At 31.2% G+C, this 27,395-nt stretch overlaps 1 protein-coding gene across 3 annotated transcripts in view; it reads right to left on the minus strand.

The window, feature by feature from the left end:
- LOC129984558 (uncharacterized) overlaps positions 1–27,395 on the minus strand; it is a 233,463-nt gene that overhangs the window by 15,303 nt on the left and 190,765 nt on the right. For all 3 annotated transcript variants that reach the window (XM_056094467.1, XM_056094468.1, XM_056094469.1), the window contains exons 4-6: positions 11,527–11,687; positions 6,222–6,368; positions 5,062–5,272 (exon numbers count right to left, since the gene is read on the minus strand). In XM_056094467.1, the coding sequence (XP_055950442.1) occupies positions 5,062–5,272; positions 6,222–6,368; positions 11,527–11,687 (519 nt within the window). The remainder of the gene's footprint in view (positions 1–5,061; positions 5,273–6,221; positions 6,369–11,526; positions 11,688–27,395) is intronic.

The following is a 27,395-nucleotide window of genomic DNA, read 5'->3' on the forward strand; positions in this document are numbered from 1 at the left end:
AGGTTGGGAATGTGCACCTGGGGTTTCTTTTTTCGAATTTTTAATTAGAATTTTAATTATTAATTAAAAACTAACTTTCCCGCCAAAAAAATCTTCCATTTTCTACACCGCCAACTTTTCCGCCAAAAAAATCTTCCATTATCAACAGCGCCAAACGAGAAAGGCTTCAGTTTTTTTTTCTCCAAACAGTAATGAGGCTAGGGTTAAAATTTTTCGGCGGATTATTTCAATCGGTTCTGTTTATTTTCTTAATGTTTGATGCAGTTAAAATTAAACATTGTTAATGAATCAATCTTTCAGATTCATTCTGAAGTACTTTTGAATTAAAATAAAACAGAATAAAGGAAATTAAAAATTTCTAATCCGCATAGCGTTACCCCAACTGGCGTAGAAAAAATCACGTATTTGCGTTACGTAACCGGCGAAGAAAATTCACGCATGCGCATTCTGTTCTGATTGTTGCCATGACAACGTTATCAATGGATGATTTAAATTATTTTTGGGTTAGTTGCATGCTTTTGTAAGTAAATTGTATTTATGTTAGTTATATATTTTTTGTATATGCTTCTAGTTTTAAGTACATCGTTTTTTAAGTAGTTTTTTTAAAACCTATTTTCAACCGTTTATTTTAAACGATTCGTTTTATTTTCTTAGCGTTTGATGCATTTAAATTTAAACATTGTTAATGAATCGATCTGCTCATAATGAATCTAAGAAAATTTTTTTGACCAACTCTTGAGATATTACATAAATTTAAAAAGATATTCTTTAGTGCCCATAAAGTTTAAACGCTGAGTGACTCTATTTTCAGTAATCAGATTATAAAAAAATGCTTTGTTTCAGTAAAAAATATTTTTCTATTAATTGAAGATAAATTCTTTCCACTTTAATTTAAAGTATAAATTCTACCGTTTTCAACCGTTTATTTTAAACGATTCGTTTTATTTTCTTAGTGTTTGATGCATTTAAATTGAAACATTGTTAATTAATCGATCTGCTCATAATGAATCTAAGAAAATTTTGTTGACCAACTCTTGAGATATTACATAAATTTAAAAAGATATTCTTTAGTGCCCATAAAGTTTAAACGCTGAGTGACTCTATTTTCAGTAATCAGATTATAAAAAAAGGCTTTGTTTCAGTAAAAAATATTATTATATTAATTGAAGATAAATTCTTTCCACTTTAATTTAAAGCATAAATTCTACGGGTGCTAACAGAAAATGAGAGAGATACATATTACGTTATGACTGAAGACCTTTATAATATTATGAATGAATTATATGATAATCAAAATTTGAAGTTTTAAAATGTTTTGATGAAGTAGCTATTAAAGTAGAAATTGCATAAATTATTTAATTATTAAAATTTTAACGAACATTAAGATTGGCGAACCGGCTGGTCGCCAAAGGCGGCGATTTGTTTATAAAACTAAATATTTTTCATTTAAAGATCTCTTTCTAAGTTTATAAAAAAAATTTAACAGAAAGTTTTTCACTCCTTTTAATGAATAAAATTCCAAAAACGTTTATGTAAGGAAGAATTTTTATAATTTTGTTGTAATAAAAAGAATAATTATTTATATAATAATTGCTTATTTAATCTTTACTAATAATAAAGATATATATATATATATATATAAAGAGAGAGGCACTCATGATTATGAATGCGCATGTTAAATTTTGATTATAATTTTAATTTATTAAAAAATTAATTTGAATTTTTGAGATATTTCCACAATATTTTTCAAAAACCCTATAACACAAAAATAAATTTTATACCATTTCCAATATTAAAAGTTTCTTTGTATTGGTACAAAATTAATTGCAGTGCAATTTTTTGTTCAATTTTAACAATTTCATTGAAACATATTTTTACCTGTGTTCCAACAATAAATTGAACTGCTGACTAGAAATTCAAACCGTTTTTGTTGTTTTATAAAATATTTAATCGCTCAATTTTCTTCCGTTGTTGAAGGCTAAAGTAGAAGTATTTTATTTAATACTTGCGTAATTTATGAGCCGAATAAAATTAGAAATCACAATACCACGAATATTAAAAGACAAATGAATTGTATATTTACATTTTTACTGGGGACATGATGTCTTATGACTAGTATTTTAATAAAGCCAGATTTTCTAGTAATTCATTCCACATAGGGTATTTTCCCATTAATGCTGAATGTAAGTATCTGAGCAAACTGATTTTGTATATTCATAATTTGAACATGTAACTTTCTTAGTACAAGTTAATAGTTCTAGTAGCTTTCTTAATTCAAGTTAATAGTAATAGTTAAATTGTTGTTGTTGTTTCTTATGGCACTTGCCATGGACAAGCCCGCTGTTCGAAGACAACCGATTTAAGCCTGAGATGATCGTTCTCTGATTCAGGTCTAAATTACGATCTGTGGATGAGTGAATGAAATGCGTGAATGAAGTCCGCTCCGTTAAAAAGGGTTGTGACGTGTATGTAGCTAAAGTCGTTCTCTTGGCCCTAGATGGCGCTACTTTAGAAACAAGAGGCGCTCCCCCTCAGGCTTAAATAGTTAACTTTCTTAGTACAAGTTAATAGTAATAGTTAGCTTTCTTAATACAAGTTAATAAGTACATTTATTGGTTCCAGTTATTTGAATATTTTAATGAAACCAATTTTTCTAGTAATTCAATTTACAGAGGATATTTTCCGATTAATGCTCAGTGTAATTCGGAAAAAATGCTTTTATATTCTCATAATTTGATCATGCATCTTTCTTAGTACAAGTTAACAGATACGATTTCTTCGGTTCCAGTTATGTTGAATACTTAAATAAAACCGTTTCAAGTAATTCACTGATGATTTATTTACTTGATTTGATTGATAATGATTTTATAGCTCCGTACTTTTTGCTTTGATGGAGCTGTTTTTTTTATGGACTCTAAAGAATTCTAGGCCTTAGATGTATTCGGTTTTTAATTCATATCTTCCCGGATATCTTATTGTTCGAGAAACTAATAAACATAGAATCAAATTCAGAATTCTAACGGGCTTGTATTTACTCGATGAGGGGTACTTTGTCTAAACAAGATTAAAAAGCCTTTCAGACAAGAATATTGACTGACAATGGACGACGAAAAACACAGTACACATAAAATGTTCGCACACACACATAGATCTTAAATTGTTCTACTTTCTTAAGTCGGTTCGCAGGCTGATGTCACAACATCGCCACCTATCGACGGTTGCATTTCGTTTCTTTTCGCAACACTTATGACGCATTTCCATGGCAACGTTTGCACAGTGCAAATACGACTGCTTTATGCCCCAAACAATCAATTATCTTTTTTATTTGTTGACAGTATTCCTACGTACATCTCATATTTGTTTACAATCGTATGAAGTGCCGGCGTCCTGGCATAGGGGTAGCGCATCTTTCCCGTGATCTGGGCGTCTCGGGTTCGAGTCCCGGTTTGGGCATGGTTGTTCTTCCTGTTCTATCTGTGAGATGCGTGAATGTACCCTCCTGTAAAAAGGGGTTGTGCAAGCGAATCAGTGATGCGTGAGTAGGCGTGTCGTACTCTTGGCCCATGTTGGCTCTACGATAAAAACAAGAGGCGCTCCCTCTTAGGCTTAAATCGGCTGTCTTTGAACAGCGAGCTTGTCCGTGCCATAATAAACAACAACAATCATATGAAGTAATGATATTATTGTAAGTGCTTACAGAAAGCTTTGGTAAATTTAACCATTCTGATCAATGCAGTAGATATAAAGACCGGAATGCAGTATAAGGCGTCTTGGGCTCCAATTAAAGTCGGTGCCAAGTAAGCAAACCATCAGTGCATTTTTGTCATCTTTTAGAGCCAAGTATGATGGTAGAGCAAAAAAAAAAAAAAAAAAAAAAAAATCTAGGTTTATATTTATTACTTTTTTGATGATGAATGGTGGCAACAAAATCTAACTTTACTTGGGCGTCAAGTAACTCGCTACGATTTTCCAAAAACGAAATTGACAATACAGCTTATAATTGCCGCTGCAACAGTAAGAAACTTCAAATAAATGACAGTCGAAACTTTTTGCAGCTTCGTATTTTCGTAAATCAGAGATGGAGATTTAAATATATGTTGTAAATGAGTTCCAGTATAAAAAAATATAAGAATATTAATAAATTCTGATCAAAAGAAAAGTATTGGAATGCTCAAAAGAGATATCAACCTTAAATCTGTCTGCTTAAAAATATGATTTTTGAAGTTCCAAATTTTAATTCATTATTTTATATAAATTGTGTTAACAGTTAAAACTGTTTATGAATGTGCTGTAATTAAACTGTTGATAGCGTTCGAGGCATAACTTTTTGCCAATCGCAAAGAAACATGAAAACCACTGGTCATGCAATTAAAAACCAGAGATTCCTTTACATCTGAGTTACTATCTGGCAAAATAAATTGTTGATGTTAGAAACAGTTAATATTAGGGCTTGAAAATCACTTTTCAGTCCCTAACTTCTAAGATATTGCAGTTCTCGAAAAACTTTCAGTACAAAAGTTGTTCGTCTATATGAGGCGCTAATTGGCTAATTGGATTTATTTATCTATCTTCAGTATTAAGAAAGTTATAGCGAAATGAAAATTTCAACCTTCTTTGAGCTAGATGACCCATTTACGAACTCATTCAAAACTTTTACTTTCTAAAAGACTTTTCTTCACATTATTTGAATTCGAGACTTCTACATTTCAAGCCAGTTAAAATCCAAACAAAATCACTCTAGTTATCCTATTCTCAAGATAACATGAGCAAAGATATAAACTTTTGAACAAAGGGTGGTTTTGTGTTCTAGGGACCATGATCGGTGAAGAACTGAAGAAATTTAAGTCTTGTAATGAAAACTATTGTAATAAGTAGTCTTCATACAGGAATCTACCTAAAAACACCACAGTTTTGAACTATACATTTAAATTGCATTAACCATTGGAATAACTGATCCATGGTAAGACAGCAGAATTTTTTTCAAATCAGACTAGCATCAGAAAATTCTTGCTACGAAGGCCATGGAATAACTCATCGTCTCGCTAATGAAATATACTCTACCTTTCCGTGGGGACAGAGGATCTACATATTGCATGGAGATGGTAGGTGTTCCTGCATACGACGGGGAAGTGGTCGGATCCGATCCGGGTGTTGGGGTCGGTGTTCCACGAGAGTCAATGCCGTTAGCTGTTCGATAAGACATAGATCCGGGACTTCCGAAGCCATTACTTTGACGAGTGTCGTGGTTGGAAGACAGCCGCTTGTCCTTCAACTGCAAAGAAATACAGGGAATTTAGAAATATAATAGGCAGAAATGGTCTATTATGTACAAATGAAAAATACTGGATAATGTAGTGAAAAAGTCTGTTTGGAAATAATATTTGGAAAGTGGGAATGAAATTAAAATTTAATTAAAACCCATTAAGATATGTTGAGTGATGCTATTAGGAGAAATTTAAAATTAAATACGTTATAAAATTTGTCAAATTAAACAGACCATGGTTAGAAATATAAATGTGTCTTCCATAGAAGATTTAAATATTTTTTTTAAAATTGATTTTAAGTTGGAAGCAAATAATTTTCGATAAAATAAAAATATCTTATCAAAAATCTGGAAGTCAAGACAAAATTCATAAAAGCATGAGCCGTTAGTAAAAGGATTTCATTGCCATGCCATTGGCCCTATTCATTTATTATGTCCGGAGGTTAAGAACTATGGATTCCAGCACACCATAACATTCCCCTCAAATGGTCAAAATTGAATTTTAATCACATACATAATACATTTCATTTTTAATAAGTAAAAATCTTTATTTTAATATTCATATTAGTATTATTGTTCTATCTTCAAAGCCTCTTATTTTCACGATTTTTGCTTTTATCTCCCGATATTCAATGAAAAATTATTTTTTTAGATTTTATTTCATAAGTCATTATTATAATTATCATAGAATCTTGTCACCATCTTTTTCTCAAATTTCTCATCAGATGGCGCCTTTCATACAAAATCAAAAATTGAATTAAAAATAATTTATTAAACGCTAATTAAATTCTCGAAATTGTATATTTCTGCTACAAAGAAATAATACAATTATGCACAGTTTCAAGATTTAACATATCATAAATTGAATTAAAAACTGGTCACAAAATTCTAAAGACAAAAAGAAGCGAAGCAAAAGCATGTGAAAATATACAATGCATATTGATAGGCATGCACTCACCATAGCAATCTCCTCTTGCAGCTCTTTAATATGGGCATCTTTCAGACCCAGCTGAGTGCAGAGAAGCACAGCTCTTTCTGCCTCGTCCCGGGCCCTCTTGAGGATATTCCATCGCTCCTGCTCCATCTCTTCACGCTCCTTCGTCATCTGCCGATAGTAAAGGATATAAAATCATTAACAGAATTCATAAATTGATTTTAAAACCATTTTTAGAAATTTTTTCATACGAGAAAAGTTATATTTGAGTAAAAAGGTATATTTTTCTCTCTCGCTGTTTATATAATCAGGCATTAAAACTAATAATAATAATAGTTAAGCGATGGCTTTAATGATTTAAATTAAAAGAATCTCTTTACAAAATGTATTTTAGAAAAATCCCCTTCCTTCCCTGTGACAAAAACGCACAGTTTTTACTGTTTTTCACTTTCTTGCATACGTAGCATAGAGAAAGTATAGCAATAAACAAAAAATTCGAACTCCAGGTTTTGAATAATCTCCACGTTTTAGACCTCCAAGATTTCGATAAACAAATGCAAAATGTCCGTCTGTCTGTGACAAAGATAATTTAGAAACGTTTTGAGCTAGACAGTTGAAATTCGATATGCGGTCTTTTTACCAAATTTACAGATTTCTATCAAATTCTGAATAAAATCCGTTCAGGGGAGGTCCATTTGTCTGGCTGTTCGGACTTAAGTTAACACGATAATTACAAAACGAAGAGAGCTAGATAGAAAAGATTTCGTACAAAGATTTAATATCTGTAGTGTTACCAAAGTTTGAGTGAAAAATCAATGACTTGACCATTTATCAGTCTGTACTTTCTGAAGTATCCAAATGCGATAGTCCAAAAAGGCACAGACTTAACCCTTATGTTCATTTTGTATAGTATACCATACATACAACTTTATAAAAATATACTACCACTATAAAATAAAAAAATATATAAAATATAAAATAAGCTACCTATGTACATTTTTTTTTTTTGCTTTTCTTCAAAAAAGCAATCTTGCCACGATAAGGGTTAAATATATCAAATTATAAATATTAAATGTATCCATCTAGCTCAAAAGCGCTTTGAGCTAGACGGATGAAACTTGGTACACGGTCTTTTCCCAAATTTTCAGATTTCTATCAAATTTGGAGTAAAATTTGTTCTGAGGAAGATTTCCGATTCTCTTCAAATATAAACTAACATGATAACTAGAAAATTTAGAAATCTAAATTGATAAAATTCAGTACACAGATTTAACATCTGTAGTTTCGATAGGTCAAAGTTTGACCAATTCCAACCACAAGTTGACTGTCTGGCAAGTGTACTTTCAGAAACATGCAAACGCAATAATTCAAAAACACAATGACTTGAATATATCAAATTTGGTATGGGATTTTGTGAATACAAGTGCAGTTTGTGTCAAATCTTTGTTTCAACCAATTGAGAAAAACGTGTCTAAAACCCAAATTCGATTTTTGGACACTATTAACAGTATGTCAAGCATTAATCGCCAAAACACTAGCCAAGGATGACATGATAGATTCAGTAAAAATGTTAAATTAGCGCCAAAAGTTAATATTTTGCCACAATTGTACGCCAATGTCATGCAAGGCGTTTTCTGGTGTAACATGTTTATTACAGAATATGCGAGAAAGCTCAGGGTAGACAGCTCCTGATTGTTTTTAAATTTTACAAATGTCTTTCAGGGTGGCCATAAAATAATCTTTCCTGTTTGGAGGCATCTGCACTTAAAATTAAGAATCGGAATTTATGTCCAGTCTGTGGAAGGTACGGAGAGATGAATAATAATACAAAAGACAGTGCCGGCGACCTGGCATAGGGGTAGCGCGTCTTCCCCGTGATCTGGGCGTCCTGTGTTCGAGTCCCGGTGCGGGCATGGTTTTTCTTCATCTGTTCTATCTGTGAGATGTGTGAATGTGTCCCTCTGAAAAAAAGGGGTTTTGCAAGCGAATGTGATGCGTGAGTAGCTAAGACGTACTCTTTGCCCTAGTTGGCGCTGCTAAATCAAGAGACGCTCCCTTGGCTTAAAATCGTTGACTTCGTCAGCGAGCTTGTCCATCGCAAGTGCCATTATAAACAACAACAAAAGACAGTACCAAGAATTGCCAATTTATACATAGGGAAGACCAGAAAAATGAAAGTGTTATACTTAGACTAGTGGATTGATAAATAGATTGATTAACAGATTGATAATTGATTAATAGAAGATTAATTTCGATTCCATACTATATATTACTAATTTATATATTTTCCACAGCATGTATATGAAATTTCATTCCGTTCATTAGTTTTAGCCAGAAGCATCGAAACAAGAAAAGCAGTTTATCGACATTGTATATAAGAAAACAAACTATGGTTAAATTCAGTTCAAAAATAATAATCTTATAGTCAAATACTAATATTAAAATAAAAGTTAATTTTAAAGAGTTCAAAAGTTTACATCAGTTTTCCATTTATAAAATATGTATCTGCTTTGAACAAGTCATGAATGGAAAAAAATCATAAAAAATATTACAACGTATCAATATGTCCTACATTTCGATTGAAAAAGGATTACAAAACTCATCGATATCAGTCTGAGTAAGTTCATCCAAAAAGTCTTTAAGTAAAACAGAGTCAACAACAAAAGTCTAAGTCATTTTCTAACAGAGTAGCTTATACTGTGCGACGAACTCTTAAAGCCGATTGATAGTTCTCTTTCTTTTATACTATTAAATAAATCCCTAACCCTCCTTGCACAAATTCCCGCGATTCAGATAGTCGCACATTGTAAAGATAAGAAAGTTCATGTCCTTCTCCGATTGGTATATCAGGAATGATTTGATTTACATCAATGGCGGGTGATTCGTTGATAATAACCTTATGTTGTGAATTGTGTAGTGACGTAGTAAGGGTAATTTAAGTAAGAAAACTAAAAAAATAAGATAGCCAAACTGCATATTAAATTCGCCAAACACAATAACATCATGCTTTGAAATAGGACGTTTTTCGCTGCATTCAAAAATAAGGTTACTGTATCTGGCGCATCTACAAATGCCAAGCTAATGGAGAATTGATATTTTATACCAACATTGCATTCATGGAGCAATGCATGTCTTATAAGCAACATCATGGGAAATTTTTCGATCGGATTTCTTTGAACTCTCTTGTAAAGTGCCAGTAATTCCTTATTAATAAAAGAGATTGTGAGTCTGTTTATGTGCTTTGGTGTTCTGAAGACCTCAAGTTTGCAAATATATATTTTAAAAGGTGGGAATGCGCACCTCAAAGCTATTTTAATTAAAAATTAAGCGAAGCTTCAGCTTTTCTTGCTAAAAAAATTATTTTTTTGACAAAAACACCGTTTTTAAGTTAAAAAAAATTAACGATACGAATTTAGTTGCTATAAAAGATTTTGGTATAGATTAAATGTTTTTTTAAAGATTTTTTAATTATATTTTACAACAGTATTTTATTTGTTGCAAATGAAACCTAAATCATTTTAATTTCGTTATTAACATGCAACTACTACCTGTTTTTTTTTTCCTTCTTCCATTGTTAAGCAAATCTTCATATCCGATTTGACGATCAAGCTATGAAGATTTGGCTTATTTATTTTTTCATATTGAATAGGCTTCTGTTTAAAGCATACTTTTAATAAGACTTTTGAATACTGCGGCAATTATAGTTAAGGGTTAACTTTAGAAGTAAGCAATAAATGACGAATTTTTCAAAAATTTCTAGTATTTTTGAACACACATTTTTTATATATTACTGCTCTTTTAGTTTGGCACTTTTTTATTACTGAAATAGTTGATTTCTTTTTATTGAAGAGAAATTTTTATTGACTAATCCTTTTATATCTATACTTACAATAAAGCTCAATGTGTGTGTGTGTGTTGGCGCTCTACAAGCCAGACCGTTTGACCTACAGCTACCAAATTTGGTACATGTATACTTTGGAGGTTGGGAATGTGCACCTGGGGTTCCTTTTTTCGAATTTTTAATTAGAATTTTAATTATTAATTAAAAACTAACTTAAACAAAAAAAATCTTCCATTTTCCCCACCGCCAAATGAGTAAGGCTTCAGTTTTTTTTTCTCCCAACAGTAATGAGGCTAGGGTTAATATTTTTCGGCGGATTATTTCAAACGATTCTGTTTATTTTCTTAATGTTTGATGCATTTAAAATTAAGCATTGTTAATTAATCGATCAGTCCAAGATGAATCTAAGAAAATTTTGTTGACAAATTCTTGAGATATTACATAAATTAAAAAAGATATTCTTTAGTGCCCATAAAGTTTAAATGCTGAGTGACTCTATTTTCAGTAATCAGATTATAAAAAAAAAATGTTTCGTTTCAGTAAAAAATATTATTATATTAATTGAAGATTAATTCTTTCCACTTTAATTTAAAGCATAAATTCTACGGGTGCTAACAGAAAATTAGAGAGATACATATTACGTTATAACTGAAGGCCTTTCTAATATTATGAATAAATTATATGACAATCAAAAGTTGAAGTTTTAAAATATTTTGATGAAGAAGCTATTAAAGTAGGAATTACATAAAATATTTAATTATTAAAATTTTAACGAACATTAAGATTGGCGAACCGGCTGGTCGCCAAAGGCGGCTAGTATTATATAAATCTTGAAATATATTTTGTAATACATGAACTGTGAAGGACTTTTTCTTTATGCCCTTAATTTTTTAAGAGCATACTTCGTCAAATATGTTACTGGATTAGTTGAAGTTCAATCACTTCCTTTTCTAAACAAAACTACACGTTATAAATTTATAATGAATAATAAAATTGTAGCGGTTACATAACTCTAACCTTCTCTTTTGGTACAATAGATGGCGTTACCTCATTAACATCAAAATATATTTTCCATGATCTTTCTTGGGGGTCATTATTAGATTGTATTCTAATGAGCGTAGTGTATTTTCGTGTTTGTTTTATGGAAGTAGAAAATAATTAAATAACTGTTCCTGAAATTCGTCTATTATTTTCATCTATCTCGTAATAAAGTTGTAAAGAGCCTCGTTCCTCTACAAAGTTAACATTGCAATGAATAGAAAATTATAAAGGCATATAGCACAATGAACAAAGCTGTTAAGTATCCTAAAATAATGCGAATTTCAAGACTTTCAAATTTTAATAGATTGCTGTTGAAGTCATTAGGACTAAATTACAACACTATTGAAAATTTACATAAAAGGATAATTCGAGCATCAGCTAGAGGCCACATTCAGCTGGTACATTACAAAAATCCGATCCATTATCTTAATTGTTGTGCTTAAATACCTGCTTTATGTTTTCATCGCTCTCCTTCATTTTTTGTTCGTAGTTTCGAATAAATTCTCTGAGCTCCTCTTCTTTGTCTTCCAAGGTGCTGTATAGCTGCTTCATCTGGGTAAGGAGGTCAAACTTCTCAGCTTTCAGTCTCTTACGGTCCTGTTTCAGGGCTGCAAGGGAAAAACAAGGCAATGAATATATAGTCCCTTAAAATGTCACAATTTGCACCTTATTTACCAAATTATATTAAATAAAACAATACATTACTGCCTTTGTATTATATGGGATTTTAATTCATGAATGAAATTTTGGAACGGATAGAAGGATTATTTAAATATATATTCCAACAGTATAGTAACTTTTAAATATAAACAAAACGCTTGATAAAATTGCTCTACAGCAAATATTAGATTATCAATATATTTCTGTTAAAAACACTTTTGAGCTATGATAAGAATTTATATTTTAAAAATACACAAAGAGATGTGCTTTTAAATACATAATCGATAACTATTCATTTTATTCAAAATTTTCCAAAATTAATATTAAAAAATATATTTTATTACTCAAAATAACTATATTTTATCACTTAATGTTTACCAAATTGAACATCAGTCTGATGAGTTTTGAGCAGTACAAATAAAACAGTAAAAGCTGTTCTCTGTAAACATACTACATTCTGAAAGATCCGATGAAGACATATTTTATTTAGCATGTAATTTAGATCTGTACATATGATGGATATGAGAGAGAGAGAGAGAAGATATGAACATTGATCACTGTTCTACAAGGGCACTGAGACGGGAGCATGACAACATGTGAAGACTCCGTGCATTTATCTTGCGGATGATAAAAAGACAAAATAATAATAAATTTTAATTACCCCAAACTACGGCGGGAGGGTGCAAAAATATACTCTACATGCCATTAATCTTTGTTACACCAGTGCATCGACTGTTCGCTTTGATACGCAAATCATGCTTTTGATGTCGACAATTTATGACAGCACGAAAACAAAGATTTCAAAGTACAGAGTGCGCAAAATCTGCGTCAAATATTTGAATATTAAAGAATATCTTTACAATTACATATTAATTTTATCCCTTTTTAATTTCAGATCCGTAATTAATTCTTATCAGTATCGCATTAAGTTCTGCAAAGATCTTTAGATAATGTCAGATTCGGTGTTTCTCTTTCCCCATTTAAAAAAAACTTTTACTAGCATCTGAAATTATAAAATATTTAATTGAAATTGCTTTCCAGAATGCAGGGTATAGTATAAAAAAATAAAGTAAAATTTTAAAAATTAATATTTTTGAAACAAAATAAAATATATATTATATATAATATTTTTCTAACGCATTTTAAATACTTTTACTGATTTGTAAGTCAGATAGTCAATCGTATAAAACCAGTCTGCAAGCAATGTTGAAAAAACATAAAAATAATGTTCTAAAATGTTAACAATATTTGATTTCAATATGAATATCTTCTAGTAACATGAACATAAGTTAAATGGATAAAAAAAAAAATTATATAATTCTAAAAATGTAACAAAAGAATTGAGTTTTCCAGGCTCTCCAAAATTCAAACAATTCCCACGCAGCTGCCTAATTTGCCAAATCGATAATCGGGTTCTGATCCCGGTGAGAAAAACTTCATTCACACATTTTTTATTTTTAGAAGTATGCAAAGAGAAAGTATTGTAATCGTTGAAAAAATTCAAGCTCGAGCTTTTACATTTCAGACTTCCGATTAAAAAAAAAAAAAAAAATTGGATGGTATGCGAGGAAGTTTTGGAGAAATCACATCTGTTGAATTTCTCTTTTTTCTTCATTACTATTCTTCCATAAGGGAGTTCTTTTTAATGAAATCAATTTATGTAAACGTTATATACATAAACTGCATAGTGCCAATTTAATTTTATAATCCACTACTTATCGTGCCGAAGGGGAAAAAAAAAAAAAAAAAAAGGTGTGTCACCATAACACCATGCCATCATGCAATTAAATAACACGCACAAAACTACTTTTACAATGTGAAAGGACTTCATCGCTGCAGTCATATGAGTTATGATAAATGTTTCATTAACTTACCTCTTATACAGTTTAGATGTAATTTAAGTATAAGAAATAAATACAATCTCAAAAAAAAAAAAAAATCTTTCCATTGCACAAAAATGGAGTTGAAAGATCCATTGCCTGTTCATAAAAAAACATTCATTTTTCTTTGTGTATGAAATAAAGAAATTTTGAGAAGGAAAAAACAGCCAAAAGAAGAGGTATTTGGCGAAATAGTAACGAAAGTAGTAGAAACGAGAAGATTGAAAAGGAAATCGCAGACAGCAGCTCTCTTTGTAAAGATGAATCAGCCCCTTTTCAAACGAGTCTCGCACCAATATGTATTCCACTTTTGTTTGTTTGGCGAAGAATAGGCAAAATGAATGAACCTTTTTCATTGTATAATATAATAGCATACTTCCTACTGGAAAAAAAGATATAATCAGCTTAATCGTTAAACCGCGATGCGCACGGCCGCTCACGAAACAAGATCGTCCATCTGGTTTTCAGAAATCAAAACAAACCGCAGAACAAAAGAATTTCCCATCATGCACTGGTGGTGACGTAGACGACGGAATGACATTGCGGAGCAAAGGCAGATTTATCGACACTAGAGAAATAGTTCAACTGTGATTGACAGCGTGCATGTATTTTTATGATATTGTATATGAAAGATTGAAAGGTTCATTTTATTTGAATTCTAGAAACTTTTTTGATAAAAAAAAAAAAGGGCCCATAAAGTATGTGTGCAGTAAGTAAAACGCAGAAAAGGATTCTACGTTATTCTGTTTATGGCTATGATGGCAAAGATATGAAACGAACATTTAATTACGAGGTCATAGAAGAAAAAAAAAAGGTAAGAGATGATTAGTGGCGGTTTGTCAGATCAGAAATTAAGAATGATGCAAAAATGCAAAAAAATTTATCAAGAGATTAGAATTTTTTTAAACAAGTTACTTTATCGATAAGCAAAATACATTTTTAATTTTAAAGTCACATATGAAATTCATTGCGAAAATATAATCATTTAAATATAATGATAAGTTTATTGCAGTTTTGCCAAAAGGAAATTACGTGAATGTTGAAGCAATAATTCAGCATATAAATACACTATACACAATACATTTAACATATACATACACTTCCATCTTTGCACAATCAACTTTACCGATAATACTCGTCCAAAAATGAATATGAAATATGCTTTAATTGTTCTGCAAGTAAACTCTTCATTTTTATGAGTAATAATTGATGATAATTGTCATCTGAATAAAGTTTGACTCACGCAATTTTCTTTCTGCCAAGGAGCAACTTGTGACAAAAGAAAAATTCAATAAACCAGATGTCTTTATGTCGAGGCAACAAGAGTGAAAGAATAAACCGAATAATACACAGACAGACAGAGAGACAGAGTTTTAAAAAGGGGCAGGAGATCAGTTGATTGCGTTTCAAGCCGGGCCTGTTGCTTTCTACAACTCTCCTACCTCAAAATTCAGTGGAAGGGATGATTGCTTTGCCCCTCAAATCTATCAATCAGTCAGTCAGTTCTAAGCGCAGAGTGGTTGCATGATCAGCAAGGCAGATAGCCCCGATCTGCGTTTCTCTTACTTATAGATATCTTATCTTTAAGTTTTCATTGCATTTCCCCTTATTTTCGTAGATAATCAAACTCTTAGACTGAAAAAGTAAGTAAAGACTCTCAGAATAGGGAAGTAAGGAAATAGATAAAAATATTACTTAAAATATAAGGGGGTTAAATTAAGAGGATTTCAGCTCTGCATGTCTAATGAACCAGCCGCCATTAGGATGTTCAATTATTCCAAACCAAAAAATGATTGAAACTAACGAAATATAATTTAACTTTTCAAATACAACAATTCAACCGTCCTTTATATTTAAATAAAATAAATTTAAACCACTTTCAAAGTTTAAATATTGTAGAGAAACTTGAAAGAAGTAAAAGGTAGGGATTTATAGCAACAATAGCTGTTATCCTAGATGTAGAGAGCAAGAAATTTCATGTGCAAACACAAAAGCGTGCACGAAAACAAATTGGAGTTTCAGTCAGTTAGCAGTTACAGAGCAATTTTGCTGATGCGATTCAGTCCATGTTCAGGGTTCTAAAGTTCAGTTGAAGAGGTACAACAGAGCGGAGAGTTCAAGCAACACGGAGTGATATTAAGTAAAAGACAGAGGCAAAATATTGTAGAGAAGATGATAAAAATATTAAAACTCAATTTCGCCAATTTTCGTAGCCAAGTCGACATTTTTATCATTTTGAAGTATAGCTAACCAATAAGAATACTTTATCATTATAATGCACGTATAATTTAAAATAGTACTTTCATTTAACGTGATAAAATGTAATTCAGCGTCGGTTGACATTACTAAATTAATGTATTGATATAGTGGGCAAACAGAAGGTAGCCAAAGATCGCTAATAGGTCTGAAATTGCGAATTTAATACCGTTGTCATTTGATATTTAACCGTTTACCTTTTCACACAAGCTAATTTTAATAAATAATACAAGTCGTTTAGATCTTTATTCTCTGGAGCAATTAAGAGCAATTATATAAAATTTTTGCCATAGAACTACATATATAATAACATTTTGTACCCCAAAATAATTTAAACAAAACTACAGATGAACTAACATTCAATCACAAATCTTAGTATCGCTCATTTTTAGAAGCGTTCATCAATTTAAATAAATGCAAACCAGTCATTTAAAACTCCATCGAGAAATGAGAGATGGCCGCTTCTAGTTACACTAATGGATCATAAACACTAAGGAAAGCAAGCGCTGAACGACAAAATCGAATAATTAAAACCACGCTCGAATGGTAATTAGATCTTCTTTGTGAATGAATACTAATTATACGCGTCGTTAAACACACTTCAACATTGAAAAATTGAAACTTAAACTAGTCAGAGACGAATGACAGGGAAAGCGGGCTCCCAGCTCGGTTGTTAGCACACGAACTACACCTACTGCAGAATTCAGCATCGGGAACAATTAAGGTTCAAGGCCTTTTCACTAGAATAGCATAGACACGGCCGATGCTTCCTTGATGGATTAATTAAGAGCTTATTCCTGCTGCTTTGATATCCAGAGCGGCAAAATGAGAGAAAGAAAAAAAAAAAAAATAGATCACGGGCTGAATTCACACTCATGCCGACAAAATTTCTGAGATCTTATTTGCTGTTATGCAATCAATATAAATATGCTCTTCTTCTCAATATAACAATTTAAAATATATGAAGGGTAGATGATGATACTACAATAAGCAACTGACCTTTCAGAATAAAAGAAATAACCTATAACCTACAAATGTGATTTTCAGTCGAATAATATTCTCTTAGTCGGGTAGATAAAAGTTATATCGGTATTTTCTACTATACTAGCCACCTTCAGCGACCAACTGTTCGCCCACCTTATTAATAACATAATATAGCAAAATCAATCAAATTTAATGGATATTTTAACACTCCATTTGAAAGTATTATTTTAATTTATATTTGCACAATGAAGCATTCCGATTGGTTATCTATAAAGCAAAATGACGAAATTGGTAAAATCGGCCCTGTTGTTGAAGATGAGGTTTACGCCACTTTTTTTTCTTTGTATCTCTAGAAAATAGAGAGTGGAGATGAGTGCAATTCTTAATAACATATCTAAATGTCATAACTTTTCAAATTAAATAAAAATTGGTGAAATCGGCACAATAATTGAAGGAGAATAACTGGAGAATTCCATCGTGTTTTTTTTTCCCCATAGTGAAGTAATTTTTCTTGAGATTTCTTTCGGAAATGGAGAAAGGAAGAGGAGCACGTGTCTTTGATGGCGTATCCAAAAGACACGTGCATTCATTTGAAAAAAAATTGGCAAAATTCAACAAGTGGTTGAGAGGGGAAAATGGGTTTTCTGATCTTTCCCAATTATATTATAATGAATTTCCATTTAATTTAATTTTGGAAATACCAGATTGATATATCACACTAATGGACGTTTTGAAGTTATAGGAGGTGACTTTTGCCTTGGTAAAAGTATAATCGATTTGAAAGAAATGGACTAAAGGAGTGAAGAAGTATTTGATATATACATATATTGTCTACGATTCAAAGAAAGTGAACAATCATTTCAGTCTCAGCTATCAGCTGCAGCAACCAAATGACAGTTCATTGTTTGTTGCAGCAACCAATGATAGTTTATATGTTTTTTGATTGCCTTTTTGCCAAATTCATTACATCAAATATCTGAAATATGCTGCAAGACCAAGAAAGCATATTTATTCTTTGAAAAAAAAACTGCTGTTTGTTCTATATTCAATAAAGAAAGTTATTTTTTTTATTTCTAAAAATATTTATTGTAATCCGAAATCTAAACTGTACATGCCTTACAAATTTAAATTCGATAATCCATGCAATGACTTTGCCTCATTTTCTGCAGTGAAGCCATACAGAAACAAGAATGATGTTATCAGTGACCTGACGCAATAAAACGGTCATTGAATAAATAACAACAACAACAAAAAAAACTTATTTTTAAAACAAGAAAATGTCTTTGTTAAATTTTTTAATGATTTTTTGTTGTTGCTTATCTCCCCTTGGATTGAACAACCAGTTCAAACCTAATACAAGAGATCGGGGAGAGAGGGGTGCAGTAACTTCTGATGGTAAAGATCCCTGAGCACCCGAGGGCAGAAATCTGACTTTAGCTCATATGAAGATGAAACTCACACACTCGCTTGAACAACCCTTTTTTACAAGGGAGAGGGGGGTGGGGGTGCGCTCTTTCACACACCTCACAGATAAGACATAGGGTAAAGAATAACCAGACCCGGGATGTCCAGATCATGGGGAATACGTGCTACTCCTAAGCCAGGACGTCGGCAATGATTTTATTGAAAATACAAGACGTACTCAGGAAGCAAATCCCAAAGAAACATTTTGAGATACAACTCTTTTTACAAAGTATTATATAAAATTCTAATTCGATGTTGCATTTAAAGCAGATTTTTTTCCCCAGAAAACGTAACATTATATAATGGTATCCACCTTAGCAGCGAAACAATATGGCAAAATGATTAATTGCGTGACATTCGTGATCAAGTTTCTGCAATTTTTTTCAGAGGTTTTAGTTAGAGAAAATTATGTACAGGGTGTGAACGATTTGGAGGCAGTCCAAAAAAATGTAAGATAAAGAAAAATAATTCAGCCACAAAGAAATAGTTAACAGTAAAAATATTTTTCAAAAAAGCCAGGAAAATAAAAAGAAGCATAAATAATGTATTTTCTTAAATAAAAACCAACTACTTTTTATTCTTATTCTTGTAGCCTCATTTAGTATCCTATCGTTCGTGTAAAATTGTGATATTTTGCGTAACATAAAAAAAAAAAAAGGTTTTAGTTACATGCTAAATTTTTAAAAATTTAGTTTATTTATATTAAGATATTTTATTATAATTAAAAATTTAATGGAAACATTTAAAAAGAAACACTTATTATTGTGTTAAAAAGCAGATTATATTTAATTATTTCTTCCTTTTTATGTCAAATTAATTTTTCTTTGTCATAAACTTTATGAAATCCTTAAATAAACTTTTCCCAAATTTATTATCAGATGCATATTAGTATGTAACGAAAATTCAACAAAATTATTTGACTATTAAGTTCTAAAAATATTAAATAATATATTACCAACAAAAAATACATAGGGGCACCGAATTCCGAAATTCTAAACACGAGTAAGCAAATGTACATTTTATCCCCAAAATTTCATATTTATTCGCTCGAAAAAATAAATGTATACAGCTAGCGGCAAAGATCTCAATAGAACTTCCTCTAAAACTCTTATTCTTTCTTTATACTTTCTAATAAAGGTATTATACCTTTTTCTCTCTTATTAAAATTGAGAACCTTGGGCAAGGCTCTGAATACCACAAATGCTCAGATTTTTATTTTCAGAGCTCCTATAAGAGAATTGTAAGCTTCTAATTATTATAGCAAAGAATTACCTGCAGGACTTTAGCGAACAATAGTTGCAAAACGTAGATCTGTAGCGTGAATATATCATCAATACGTAATCTAGCATTTGACGATTTAGTTGGCACGCATTTAATCCACAATACGTTGACACGCACATGAAAAAACAAACCGATGGACCAGTAACTCTTTACAGATTTGATTTAACATTAGATAAAAATCTATAATTTAGATACGAAAAAATAAAATGCTTTTTATGTTTTGTTGTTATTGAGTTCACTTTATTCAGACAGACAAACAAGGTTCTCTTTCGTATTAAAAGTGAGGACCTCGGCCCAGACTGCTCAGACTACAAATGCTCAGATTTTTATCTTCACAGTTCCATACATGTGAATTGTAAGCTTCGTATTATAGCAAAGAATTAACTGCAGGGTATTAACGAACAACAGATGCAAAACATCGATCTTTAGTGTGAATATAGTATTTGTACAGAATCTTGTGTTTGGCGATTCTGTTGGAATGCGCTTAATACACGGTACATTGACTTCAGAGGGGAGAACAGACCCACAGACAGTAACTCGGACAGATTTGACTCAACATTACATAAAAATGTATACTTTACATGCTAAACTTCTGAACCAAATTTTAACCGTTTCGATTTTTATGTTATCGATTTCACTTTATTCGGAAAGACAAACAAGTATTCTCAGAATGGATTTCATTTAAATTTTGATAGATTTCTACAAATTTGGTATAATCACATACCAAATTTTACTCATCTAGATCAAAACATTTGTCAATTATCTTGTTCATAGGCGGATATAATTCCAAAGATATCTTTTTCAAACTCAAGGAGTTCCAAAACCTTGAGTCCGAATTCTTTTATAATTAATAACAGGTCTTTTCGCCGACATCCTAGCCTAGGGGTAGAGCGTCTTCCACGTGATCTAGGTGTTCCGGGTTCGAGTCCTGGTTCGGGCATGGCTGTTCTCTTCCTTGAGTTCTCTCTATGAGGCGCGTGAATGAGCCCCCCTGTAAAAAGGGGTTGTGCAAGCGAGTGTGAGTGTGCTATCTTCATTTGAGCTAGAAGTCAGACTTCTGCCTTCGGGAGCTCAGGGGTCTTTACCCTCAGAAGCTACTGCGCAAAATTTGGCTTAAAATAGTCACACGACAAAAAACGGGTCTTTCTCTTTTAATTTCATATACAAAAAAGTAAAAACAGCACAATGCGTGGCAAATCTTGATAAAGTTTCAAATTAGCTTTATCTGATTATTTTAATGATACTCGTCTTGTTAGTAATGTCCTCTTCTAAGAGTCAAATGCTTTATTTAACAAAAATACATCTGGTTCACTCATTCAAACTGAAATCCATTGGGACGCAAACAGGAATCTGCAAAACACATAGTCAAAATCATGTGCTCTTTTATTCCGTGTCAGTTCGCGCTTGCAGAGGTCAACAGCCTGGAAAAAGCTACAATATTTATGAAACCTTCCGACTAAAGTCACGAAAACAAGTCGCTGAAAATCCCGTTCTGCACCTGCTAGGATGCATTTCTTCTTTTTTCATTATCCTTTCGAAAATTTGTTATTTTCCCCCTCCGAAAAGGTAATGCATGATCACGGGGATGAAGTAATCGAGGATTTTTTTTTTCTTCTTCTTCTTTTAAAATATGAGTGATGAAAAGATTTCAGATTTATCGAATATTGGAAAGACTTAAGAAAGGCTACACAGAGCCGAACTTCATTATCTAAAAAGCAATCTATTTCTCGGCAAAACAAAGACAGCGTAATAAAAATGTTTACTTTTTTTATGATGATAATGGCTAAGTTTCAGAAATCAGTAGAAGGGTATTTTTTTTCTACTTTGGATAAAATATGTCATCAGCAGGATTTGAAATAAATATACAAATAAAAGATGCTTAAAGTGTTCATTTTTAACAGTATTTATGGCATCAAATATCAGTAGTCAATAAACTTAAGTGATTTTAACATATTGCTTTCAGGTTATAATATAATCCGTAAATTATGTGATACAAAAATCGTTATGGGTGCCATTATCATTGTTGACGAAGACACGCCAAACGAATCAAAACTGAATGATTCGTTCATGACGATTCATTATGAATTAATGTCAAAAATATTATTATATGACATTATGGTGCTATGATGTTTCGAACTAGAGGCACGAGTTAAAATAATCATCTTTACAGGCACATTGTTTTTGCATTTGTATTTGTGACTGTAGCAGATCGGCAACAACAAAATTGAAAACAAAACAAAACAAAATGTTAATAATTTTCTCAGTAATTTAATTAAATTAATTGTTTTAATTTTCATTGTTTGACTGTATGATTTTTATTTAATTAGTTTTGTTTTATTAACTGTATTTTTCTTTGTACAAAAACATCAGCTTAACTGTGTCTGTGGTACAAAACGTTTTTTACTTTCTCCCGCTTTGCTTGTTTTGCGTTTTCTCAGTGGTATTTTCATACCGCTCAATGTTCTTTGGAATTAATTAAAATAATTTTTTTTAGTTAAAACGATGTAAACGCAATTTTCTTAAACAAATTATTCTTCATTGTGAAAAATAAAAGCTTGGTTTTCTCCGTTAACCATGATGTTCTTTCAGTTTACTATTAAAAGCACAGATATTATGACTCGAGTAAATACTAATATAATAATATTCGGACGAATCATAATATTGTATTGTCATTACTTTACTCATTTTGTATGACTGCATTCTATATACAACAAAAGGTAGTTAAAATTTTTCAAAAAATATTTAACAATTAAATCAAGTAAAATTTTTAAAAATACTTTATTACGAAATATTTATTTTTAAGTAAAAATTAAGAAATCCAGAAAACTTGAACTATATTGGAAATCTGGCATTTCTGGTGATTTTACAACTAATTAACCATACTTTTTTCTACATCAGAATGTATTTAGTTATTAAATGCAAATATTGCAAAGAATATGTAAGAGATCAACAAACAAGAAAAAAAAATTAATGATTTGCTGAATACTATAACGAATGATATTTATCACGAGAATAAACGAAAGAAACGAGCGACATTTGAAGGAATCCACAACATGAGACGCTAGTAATGCAGTTTATTTTATACCAGTTTTAATCAAAATATTATTTGCAGTGACAGTTCGTACATTGCTGCAATTTATACTTCAAATTTCATGTTGCAATTGAAATCTAATTATAATACAGGCACAGCGATCAATGGTTAATTCGATATAGGACAGTAGCAATTTCGAACCAATTTGGTTGTGATGTGATGTGATCCTGTCTCATATGTTAACTTACTGTCAGGCGAATAAACGAACTCGCATTAAAGTGGCATGAAGAACGGGATGCCAGCTGAAATGTCTTTCCCATGGTATGTTCACGATTGAAAATTGTAAGTTTATCCCCAAATGTTACCCATCGTCAGCATTCAAGTTAATACTTGGTGTAAAAGATAAATCAGTAAAAATACAAAAACTAAAACCAAGAATTATAAAATCACAGCAACATTATTTTTAAATACGGAATCTAAAGAGGTCAACATTCGGAAATTCTCAGTAATCAAATTCTTCTGTATTTTTAATGTAATTAAAACGAAAATTTCACTTTAATTCTAACACAATCTTAGCCTTTTGCAATAGCATGCCTCCTCTCAGACACCATTCAAGGCAATGCATCATTTTGACATTGTTTACTTTTTAATTCTGATTTTTAAAAATACTTATTGAGTGGTAAGAAAAACTAGATTAATTTTTTGGGAGAAATAGAACTTGTTAATACTTGTTTACAATTATATATATATGTAAGAATACATTGTTTGAAGCAGGAAGCAGGTTCTACAAGCAGTGAAGAGACTTTGCATTTTTAATTTCGTTTTTTTCTCTCTCGGGGGACAGGCATGATTTATTTACAAGAAGGCGTGTACAGAGCACGTCCGCCACAGCGCAGCACAAAAGCAGAAGTAAGGAAGGGAGGGAACGAAACAAAATCACTAATCTTATATAACATGGGATATCCGGCCAAGTGGCGATTGAATACGCGTGTTGACCTTTGACAAGGGCAACGAAGGGATCATTTTCACTTGATACGTATAACTGATTGCGCAGTAATTTTTACACAGCTTCAGTTGAATTAAAAGTGGAATGAGATCAGGAAATAAGAGAAGGAAATTACTATGGGCTAAATTAAGATAAAGCTTTGGAAATTAATTTGGTTTAAATTAAGAGTTTAAAATATCATTACACACACATATATATATATATATATATATCTATATAGAAACATTTTTTTAGCTGTTGCTTGACCAAATACAAGAAGCTTTTGAAATTTTAAAACTTTGCTTTATTTCATCCAGAATGCATATTATGTACAAAGAGCGATGATGAAACTAACGTCCGTTTACATCGCAACACAAGTGCAGGAAAGACCAAAATTTTTCCTTTCAGTGTTTTTACTATGATATTTTGATAGGGATTTCTTAGACACGTGTAGTTTTAGGAAAGGGAAATTTAGGAATTTTTCAAAGAATGCTGTAAGCATTAGCAATTTTTATCCTTTCACTCTGAGCATGAGAGTTTGCTGAATTCATCAATTTTACAGAGCGAGTGTAGAATTAAAAAAAAGTTGGAATTGGATCAGAAAATAAGAAAATATTTTAGAATGAAGTTTATATGGACTAAATTAAGATAAAATTATGAACTTAATTAAGACTTAAATTAGATTAAGACATATCATTACATATAAATATTTATATTTCGGAACAATAAACAAATCCTTGTTTTAAGTAAATAATTATGCATCGAATTACTTATTCGAGTGCAAAAGGTTAATTTTTGAAAGGGCTTAGATACATGCTTAATTAATAAATTTTTAAGCACACGAACATTTTGCCTGCCTTTCAACCCTTTTTGGATATCAAACAAATTTAATTATAAAACCGATTTCTTTATAATTTCCATGTGTTATTTTCTTATTTTATGTTAACCTTTTTTTTTTTTTTTGGAAATAATTCATACATATCATACAAAATGTTTCAAGGATTCGACTACTATTTGTTTGCAATTCTTAAGATTACATTATTTCTCATACATCACATAAATTTCATACAAATACAAATCATACAAAGCATTTGTTTCAAAATGGATACATAAATTTATATTTTTTGAAAAAATAAACTTTTAGTCTATAGTAAAATTTTTCTCAGAATAAAGTTCTATAAAATAGAAATCAAATAGAGCTGTTTAAATAACCAAGTAAAATTGATCGATGAAGCAATCATGAGCGCATCAAAATCCAACCGTTTCGAAGGGACAGTTTAATCTAGTCTGTTGCCATAGCAACAGAAAATATCTGCAATGATTTCAGCCATTTGTTTTAATACTTTAAATTAAAACAAATGTTCCGTTTCAACTCGACGGAATGGGTAAATGATGACATCCAGCATTCGTAGGATACAAAATGCAATAAATCATCTCACACATCACCAAACTTTTTGAAAAGAGAAAAAAACAAATAAAGCTTCTAAATCTCTCCCTGCCACCGTCCATAGATATTTAATGAAACCTCAAATGGATGCGATTACGGATGGATCCAAACATACCCAACAAATGAATCAAAGTAAAAGCTTGACGCAACCTCAGAAACAACGTGACAAACCACAAACGAGCGAATGAAAATTACGTCTCTGTTATTTACAAGTGCAAGGAAAAAAAAAGTATTAATACCAAGTATATCCTAGCGCAAGTGGGTGGGTGGTTTCTAGGCATGTTAAGTTTACGCTTGATGGTTTTTTTCTAAACTTCATTGTAGTTAAAAAAAGAAACATTTCACAGAAAGTAGAGGGGGGGGGGATGCAACAGCTCTTTTCAACTCATCGTTTGCGTCAAGGAAAGCTGACAACTTTTTCTAATTTGCGGTTCCTTCCAGAAAGCTATTTAACGCAGCCAGCAATCCATTTACTTTGACTTATTTTTTTAGTCTTTTTATTATTTGCTGGAGTCTTCGTGTTTTTTCGTGATTTTTTTTTTCTCCTATGCCTGCGTGTAAATGGAGAGAGAGAAAAAAAATCGATTCCTCCAGACGCCGAGTTCGAGAGGAGAGTGGTGTTAATTGCTAGTAACAGTTGACCGATTTTTCGTCAAACGAATGGTTGAAGTTAATAGTTAGAAAAATAGTGTAATTAGCAAGTGATTTAATATAGTTTAGGGGGAATAATTTTTTTATAGGGGGAATAATTAGTAGTCGGTGAAATATATTGTGTTTCATGAAAATTAATACAGTCGAAATGCTTAAAAAATCTTAATTAGCATTGTTCCAAGCGTAACATTCAGAATTAATTTGATTTAGTTCTGTTTTAATGCTACAATTAGTCTAGGGTTTGCTGTAACAGATTTCAGAACTATGTAGTTGCCTAGAATCACAAATGGAATGGAGAGGGGGGGGGATGCAAGGAGGTCGATGAAAATATTTTTAGCCCTGTAGGGAATAAATAAATTCACAAAAAAAAAACAATTTCTATGAATCAAATTATCAGGAATCCAATATGGTTTAATATTTAATTTTAAAAATCATTAAAACGCGATGAATTATTTATGCATATTATAGCGAAATAGAAGTTATTCCTTAATTAACTATTCCACTTGACAAATTGTGTAAGCTAATTTAATTTTTAATGTCAAATTTGTTGCTTATTTGAAGCTTATTATTTCCCCATAATTTAATAATTTTATTCACAAACATTAAAATATTTTTTAACAATTATTTTTAATTTTTAAAAATTTTAATGCTATGGTCATTTTTTTCCCATAAATACGTATCAGAAAGTATCATCTTTTCCCAGAGATCTTAAAATATAAATTAAAGGAAATTATAAACCACTAAAATGATTAAATTAAAAATATGATCAAAGGAGAAATTCAAAAGATCAATTATTAAAAAAGTGGTCCCGTTGCATACAACTGAGTAGGACATTTTGAGGTAAAAACTGAGACCACTAGCGAAATATCACAATTTGTGAGCAGATTTGACTAATTTATATAAGTATTTGCATTAGTTATGCTTTGACTTATTTGATATACGACATTTTAATATAACAGTAGCGATTTGGTAATAAACAGCCAAGCAGAATATTGAATAATTTGTATTCTTATTGAGAGTTATCGGAGAAATGTAAAAATATTACAAAATCAAAGAGAGTAGTCTTCCTAATACTTTCTCGCACATTCTCTAATAAAGAAAGGATTTGTCAACCTTTCTCTGAATAAAATTGCGGACTTAGGCTAAGACCGCAAATACTTTGCAAAATATTGGTGAATGATAGTTAAGATATATGATCTTTTGCGTGAATCTAGTATTTCTACTGAATCTATAGTGTGGAAATGTATTTCGGGCGCCTGTTTCCTGGCCAATTGAAACCAAAATCTGATAAACAATTGTAGTCGCAAGATAAACTGAATTTCACTGATTCAAGTAACTGCATTTGCGCATTATTACGTTCATATGCATGCGACCGACAAACGATCAATCGTTTGGTGGGTTTCATTCAAAATTTGATAAGACTCTACAGTTTAGAATGCTAAACTTCTATAATCAAATTTTATTTACCTAGCTCTTTTGCGTTTCATAATTACCAAGTTCTCTTGTACTGGAACAGTTAGACTTCCGGAGAATGGATTTTATTCGAAATTTTATAAAAATCAACAAATTGGGTCGTAATTTTATATTCCAGTTACATTCAGTTTTATTAATCGAGTTAAGTTATATTAATTATCCAGTTACATTAAGTTATATTAAGTATTATATTGCCGGCGTCCT

This window comes from Argiope bruennichi, chromosome 9 (genome assembly GCF_947563725.1).
Source record: "Argiope bruennichi chromosome 9, qqArgBrue1.1, whole genome shotgun sequence".
Classification (NCBI taxonomy): domain Eukaryota; kingdom Metazoa; phylum Arthropoda; class Arachnida; order Araneae; family Araneidae; genus Argiope; species Argiope bruennichi.